This window comes from Gadus morhua, chromosome 3 (assembly GCF_902167405.1).
Source record: "Gadus morhua chromosome 3, gadMor3.0, whole genome shotgun sequence".
Taxonomy (NCBI): domain Eukaryota; kingdom Metazoa; phylum Chordata; class Actinopteri; order Gadiformes; family Gadidae; genus Gadus; species Gadus morhua.
This window is the reverse complement of record NC_044050.1, coordinates 15,033,299-15,040,873: the sequence shown is the minus strand read 5'-3', so window position 1 is coordinate 15,040,873 and position 7,575 is coordinate 15,033,299. Positions and strand designations below refer to the sequence as shown.

Here is a 7,575-nt window from a genome sequence, read left to right as displayed (position 1 = left end):
CTATTCTAATAAGTATAATTATTACAATAAATCAGTTTTCTAATTAATTAATTCCAATTAACGGTTCTTCGTGACGATTAGAAGGAAAAGAGTTTGGCCTTTCAGAAATTCCCCTCACAGGGGAGGTCAATGTAAGTGCTCTTGTAGCCAAATTGTCTGTGCACTGGGTCACAGTATAAGTGCCAACTGTACGAGTAATTGTACACGGAAACATTGATGAATCTTATGTCCAAATCGTGGTGTGTAACCATCTGGCGTTGAGTTTTTTAAAATCAAAGGGTTGAATTACTTTTCAACAACCAGATTTACATTTTTGCTATGAGTATTGTCTTGACGCTAGAATGGACCAACGTCCCCACTCCCACGCACCTAAATCTCTTTTAGACACTTCAAATGCTCGGCATTGTCAAAGTGTTGGACGCATTGCATGCATGAGGTTTGGTCGCATGCTGCTCTCTGCCGTCGCCAAGGAAACCTGCTCACAAGCCTATTGCCATCAACAGAGAGAGTTCAGTGAAGATTGTGTTTATCAAGGGCTACACATGATTAGTCATCGTATTCTGAATAATTGATTTGTTTCAACGAGGTATAGATTCAATCATTTGATTTGTCTTCGTTAAATCACTACCTTGTACTGATTTACTCCCCAAATCTCAGCCGAAACTAGACGGGTGCATGCCATTTGAAAAGCAGGAACACAATAACAATCAGACAATCAAAATCGAATAAATAAAATACACAATACAGTTCAAGAGATGATTTCATCTGATCTGAAATGAATACAACAAAATACAAAAAAAGAAAGACAATTGTCATGTTTTAAACCTGGTGGGCTGGGTGAGCACTAGGCAGTGTCAGGGGCCAAGAGCAACATTACCACAGGCCGAGAGTAGGCTAAAAGCAGATTGACGCAGATAAAAGCTTTTTTCCTAATTGTTGTTTTTTACTCATAGAAAAGTGTATTTTTCTTTTTTAAAGGATTTTTCTCACTTCCTGAAATGTGATTATAGTTTCCTGTCAGTCCCTGGTGCTTTGGAAGGGGTAGGGCAGAAGACTAGACAACAGGACAGAAATCTACTAGTTCAAGGTGTCATCCTGTGGCTTTGTGGTTTTGAGGAAAAAGTGTCTGAGATGCCTCAACCATACCGCAACCAAAACAAAGAACCATGCATAACATCAGACACTTCTGCCTGTCTCCTTGTCAAGTTTCAGAAAGGTGCAATTTCAGAAATTCATCGGCCCAAACTTCAAGCCCAACTTAAGTGTGTCCTTAATGATCTGCCGCTGTTATGTCTGCCCTACAGCTAAATCTCACCAATATCCCGTGGTCCTCGATACCCCTCTAAGCTAACATGAATGATACGCCTCTTCTCCTGCCTCTCACTTATAGGTCCTGCAGGAGATGTTGTCGTTCTTAACCCAAGTTGTCTGCCTCAGTTACCCTGAGTTGAAAATAAATTCGGAGTAGCATGAGGATTATAATGGCTAGTAGTATCTTAAACACACCATGCTGAGATTAACGCCAAATGAACGTCACTTATTATTGAGATGAATTGCCCTAAAAACTTGCTGAAACTTGTCTTGAACTCTTAAAATCAACTCAAGAGGTGGGATTTGGTCAAATGTACCAGTAAAAGAGGTTAGGGGGATCTATTAGCTTTAGCCATTTAGCTAGGGTTGGCTGAAAACTGTCCGCTGCAGCTAGTTTAAGCCTTGAAAGGTAGGTAATCAGCTTGATAGCAGCAGGGTTTCACATTCTGGTCCTGTGAAGCCCATTGCTAGCTCACCAGCTAGCTTCATCCAATCATCCAGGGATGAGCTGAATCCGCTCCCGAATAGGAGAGAAATCTCAGGGACACCAGGTCAAAAGGTGTGACACTGTCAGAGGTACATGAGGAAGCAGTCAACCTAAAAAATTGCTGATCCAGAATCAGATTAAATTTAAAATTCATGCCTTGAGGAGATACCGGGGGTATCTTGGCCCTAATTCTGTATCAACTACTGCAGGTGACTTGCGGTATCTCTAACTTGGTACAGGGGTACGGAGACAGACCATAATAAGTGCATGATGCTAGGGCAAAATGCCGAGGTAACCTAGTCTGTAAGCGCCAGACCCAAAGTGTAGTGCAAAAGAAAGCAAATAATGAGTTAAAAATAAAGACAGAGGAAAAGAAGTCTATGCTAAAAGTCAGTAGTATCTACGAAACTCACAAACATGCATCCCTGAATGACTTTGTGTCTTTTCCTTCAAAAGGATGGGTTAATGTTGCTTTCGTCCACATAGAAAATAGCAGAATATGTAAGGAGGAAAAAAAAGATTGCAGTTAAAGCGTAATGGCTATCTGGCAATTAGAGAGTGGGCTTTGATTTAAAACCCATGTGAGAAATTTCAATTGCATGATTAAACCTTTACAGTTTTCTTTAAAAAGAATAGACAAATCACTTACTACTTAACTAGTCGTCCAATAGAGAGGGGAGGTCTTAATTTATCAGTCTGTTCAAAAGGGTGACATTTTCAACCTCCCTGCCTCATTTTCTTTAGATTGGAATGTCCCATAGACCAAACTGCATTTAAAAGCAGGGTTGGACCAGTCTAACAAGTTTGGAAAGGGGGGTTGGGGGTTGTTTTTGGGGAAGGGATTATCAGCATGCTTACAAAAATGTCATTAATTGTCTCATGACTCGTCTCCATTTGCATTTGTTGAGCTCCTGGATCTAAAAGCTGAACAAACGCTTGTATAGTCTTGCTCAAGTGACACATGTTTAAAAAGCCAGACGATTAGTTTAGTATTACTCCAGAATCCTCCTCATCTCTTATCCCTGCATTTGTGCTCACCCAGATACTGCAAAGTAAATTGGCACAAATAAAGCCCCATTTGTTTTGCAAATCACTTCAGTCACTTTGTTTTTGAGGTTTATAACATTTTTTCTTTTCTCGCCGCTCCATCACTTGGTTTGACTAAATGCTCATCCGGCTCCTCCCTCCCGGCCTAGTCGTCGTTCAGCTCGGCGGCCGCCAGCGGTGGCTCGTCGTCGCGGGGCGTGGTGGTGGGCGTGTTCTCGGACTCGGCGGCGGAGTCCGGGCCCCCCTCCATCCTCATCATCAGCTTCAGCTTCTTCTTTGGGGGGTTCTTCAGGGTGCCCATGCGCTCCTTCACCTTGTACTCTAAGGTGCTGTGCGGGATGCCGTAGATGTTCTGCGCCTTGGACACGCTCATCTTCCCGGTCATCACCACGCCGATGGCCTCCTCCAGGATCTCGCTGTTGTACTGCCGGTACCGGCCCCTCTTCTTCCTGGGCTGCTTCGACACCGAGTCTCCCTCCAGGTCGCAGTTGGAGTAGGCCGGTCCGGAGCTGGGATGGTCCAGCTCGGAGGAGCTCCAGTAGTCGGACGCCCCCTCCAGCAAGCCCCCCAGACCTCCTCGGTGGTTCTGCTTGGGAAGGATGGCTCTCAGCTTGCGGCTGAGCGCGTTCTCGGCGAGGCTGCTGCCCCCCAGCCCCAGGGGACCGTAGCCGAAGAGGTCGGAGGCGTGGCTCTCCCAGGAGAGGTCCACGCCGCGGACCTGGGGGATCTTCAGGTCCACGGGGGGGGAGTGGCCCTGCTCTCGCTTGCTGTCGTGGTTGTGGTGGTGGTAGGCTTTGGAGATCTGCAGGTGGCCGTGGTGGTGGTGGTGGTGTGCGGAGCCCTTGGAGGAGCCGTGGTGGTTGTGGTGGTGGTGGTGGTGGTTCTCCAGGAACAGAGGCAGCTCCTTGAGGTCGCCGAGGGCCCCGCAGAGAGAGCCGCTGGCCTGCTTCAGCTTCAGCAGGTTGTCCAGGCGGGCTTTCCCCCCCCACGGGGACCCGGAGCTCTCCCGGCTCAGGAGTGAGTGGGCTTGCCCGTGGTTGAGCAAACCGGCCGACTCCAGATTAGCCAATGAGAGTGCGGCGGGTTGGCTGAGGAGGCGGTGCTTCTGGCTCCGGAGCTCTTCCTTGATGACCAGCGAGCGGGCCAGGGGTGGCTTGAGGGAGGTAGAGCTGATGGAGAGGTCCCTCCGCCCGTCCTGCAAGCTTCTTGGCAGCGGGCCGTCCTCCTCGTCCAGGTCCCTGGAGGCTCGGTCCAGTCCGATGGATCTCCTATGGGTGCAAGGCGGAGTCACAGCGTTAGCACCGGAAACCTGCGCCTCTCTAATACTAGTGGTCAGAAGAACATGAAATCGTTGTGTCTCGGAATGTGTTTTGCGCCACAATTACCGAGTTCACTGATAAAGTAAGAATTGCAGTAACAACTTTTTGTTAGCGCACTCCATTGACAAAGAAAGCTAATTATTTTGTTTAATTAGACAATTAATGAAGATGGAAGAAGTCAATTAAGCTAACCTATGTTTCTCTTGGAGCTCATTAAACAGATTACCGCTCATACGAAAGCTGTAGTCTAAATCAACACGTTTCAAATGGCATACTTGAGCACCAAAAGTTGCTCTCACTTCATGGAACCAACAATTCATTTCGGTTCACCTCCCCTCGTGTCGTACCCCTGCTGCGGGCTTCCTTGCGGAGTCTATTAATAACCCGTAGCGCTAGTGGAGGGACTAATGCTTTTGACAGAGGTCAAGCTACTTCAAACTGTGCGACGGCATTCTCACTAACGATGCTTGCGCTAAATAGGAGGCTGGTGTTGTTTCGGCTTTGGCTCACAGACGCAAGCAGATGAGATTAAACATGTGATTAAAACTTCACCACAACACAAGACAATGACTTAATGTAATGAGGGAAAAGAGAACAAACCATAAGGCTGTCTCTCATTCTTGCGACACCAAATCAATTACTTTGGACTCCGGAAAGTCACTCACAACAAATGCTTTTCTTTGTGTCTCAATTACAGCTGGATAAATCTGTCACATCTCACACACCTTAATCAACATGTTCTAATTGGGTTTGAAATATCCGCATCCAGTCGCTTATTGAACAGGTGTCCTCGTCAGGATGTACAGACGTCGTACAAGGGCCAGGACTGAGAGCTACTCGTCTGGCCCCTTCGGCAGCATGTTAATTATCTGAAATGTTCTGCGCGGAGCGCATAGCGGCGCCTGTTTTTTGAGAGGTCATGTGGGTGAACTGAAAAAGTATTCCCTCAACGCAAAGCCTGAGCTGCCATTAATCCCCTATGTTCTGTAACTATAGCAACAGCAGCAACTCGCTTATAAAAACTGGATCCATAGGTCCATGGCAAGAAATTGCTTTTTTTTTTTGCTCCAACATTTGGGCGGGGGTAGACAGATGGATGGACAGAGAGACAGACTGACAGACAAAGATAGAGAGGGAGAGAGAGAGAGAAATATACACATAGATAGATATATATAAATGTATCTATCTATCTATAATATAAATGTATACATATAAAGGAAAAAGAAAGACAGATAGACTGACATATATTTTGACAGACAGACAGACGGACAGACAGGCTGACAGAAAGACAGACAAACAGACAGACAGACAGACAGACAGACAGACAGACAGACAGACAGACAGACAGACAGACAGACAGACAGACAGACAGACAGACAGACAGACAGACAGACAGACAGACAGACAGACAGACAGACAGAGGGAAACAGTAGTTAGACAGAGATCTAAGCGCCTATGCTACATGCTTCCAGCCCCCTCAGTAGGCTTCCTGCGCTGGGCGGCTTGGACCTAGTGTGCATTGCGGGGAACCCCTAGCAGGGGGTTAAAAAGGGATTAACACAGGGGGAGGTCTCAGACTTGGTGGAAAACAATGCAGGACTCTCCAGGGACCTGTGAGTCTGCACTCAGAGCAAGCCTACACTTAGCCAGCAGCCAACCGCATACACAGCCACTGTGCAGCTCTGCTGTGAGACACCACTGACAAAGATTATACTTCTATGCCGCTTTCAACAGCTGTGTGGCAGTATCAATTCTAATCTACGGGAGGAGATATAAATTATAATCCAGGGAAACTGGACGAATACATACTCCAATAATACACACATACACCCACCACCTCACAGATAGCACTAGCACCACCACGATCTACACAAACGCACACGCACGCACACACACACACACACACTCTCCTCTCCATCTCTCTCTCTCTCTCTCTCTCTCTCTCTCTCTCTCTCTCTCTCTCTCTCTCTCTCTCTCTCTCTCTCTCTCTCTCTCTCTCTCTCTCTCTCTCTCTCTCTCTCTCTCTCTCTCTCTCTCTCTCTCTCTCTCTCTCTCTCTCTCTCTCTCTCTCTCTCTCTCTCTCTCTCTCTCTCTCTCTCTCTCTCTCTCTCTCTCTCTCTCTCTCTGGTTACTGAGGGGCTCCTATAGAGACCACTAGGTGAAGGGCCTTCAGATGGCCGGCAGACGTAACCAAGGTTACCAAATAAGACATGCTGCAGAGCATGCCTTAACCCGAACCTCAAACACACCTTACAACACTATCAAGCTCAAGCTCTATAGCTACATCAAACCATCTCTGTCCCAACACCTAAAGTTAACCCTGTACCACCTCATACCTTAACATAACCATCTCTAACCTTATACCTAAACTGAGCCATCCCTCGCCTCATTACTCAATCAAACAATCTGTAACCTAATATTTAAACTTAACCATCCCTCACCGAATATCTAAATTTAGCATACTCTCGCCTAATATCTAAACTTAATCATCTGTAACCTCATACCTAAATGTAACAATCGGTAACTTCATACCTAAACTTAACCATCTCTAACCTTATACGTAAACTTGACCATATTTTACCCAATATCTCAAGTTTATCACAAATTTTATCTCTAATATAATCAAATACTTACATTTAACCATATCTAATTTAATATCATCATTTAACCATCTCTCACCTAATTTCTCGATTGAACAATCTCTACCCTAACATCTGAATTTACAGATCTCTAACCTCATGGCTAAACGTCTCCAAAATAATCCTAGACTCCAAACCACGTCTGACTGATGATCTCATCATATTTCTGATTGGGCTATGAACCATTTGAGTAGCTTCAATCAATTATAGGAAGTAGCATTCTCTACTCATACTTATTTCACTAAATATATATCTTAGCACAAATAACCAGACAGCATAGATCTAGAGGCTGGTCAGTTGTCAGTATCTCTCAATGTGGAAAGGTTGATATGAGTTACATTTATCAAAAAGATTATAATCTATACACTTCTATCTAACCTATGGATATGTTTACTGGTATTCTTGGGACTGTTCCGTTTACTGCGGATTTAGAATTTCCTCTTTCTGTTCCGCAAGTCAAGAATCACTTGAAGGCATGTGATGACATTATCAATAAATGACCGCTCCGCACTGCAGTTCTCTGTCGATAAAAGCTTGAAAATGAAAATGGATAAAAAAGACCCAGCAAAGACCAGTCTTCACCCCTGTACAACCTCGCGCCTGGGGCGAGGAAGCGGGCTATGTATGTATATTTAAATGTGTGTGTACATATGAATGTGTATTTATGATATATATAGATAAAACAAATTTCCTCCAATTGCAGGGAAAGCCTTGGCTAGGTGGGGGATGAAAGCGATGAAAGTAATTGATCAGAGAGCGGGGGAGGGGAGAG

The 7,575-nt window shown here is 45.4% G+C and overlaps 1 protein-coding gene across 1 annotated transcript in view; it reads right to left on the bottom strand.

Annotated features, from left to right (window-relative positions):
* Window positions 1-1,863: 1,863 nt before the first annotated feature.
* lcor (ligand dependent nuclear receptor corepressor) overlaps window positions 1,864-7,575 on the bottom strand; it is a 41,447-nt gene continuing 35,735 nt past the window's right edge. The window contains 2 exon segments of the mRNA XM_030351506.1: window positions 1,864-1,878; window positions 2,991-4,113. Coding sequence (XP_030207366.1) covers window positions 1,864-1,878; window positions 2,991-4,113 — 1,138 coding nt within the window.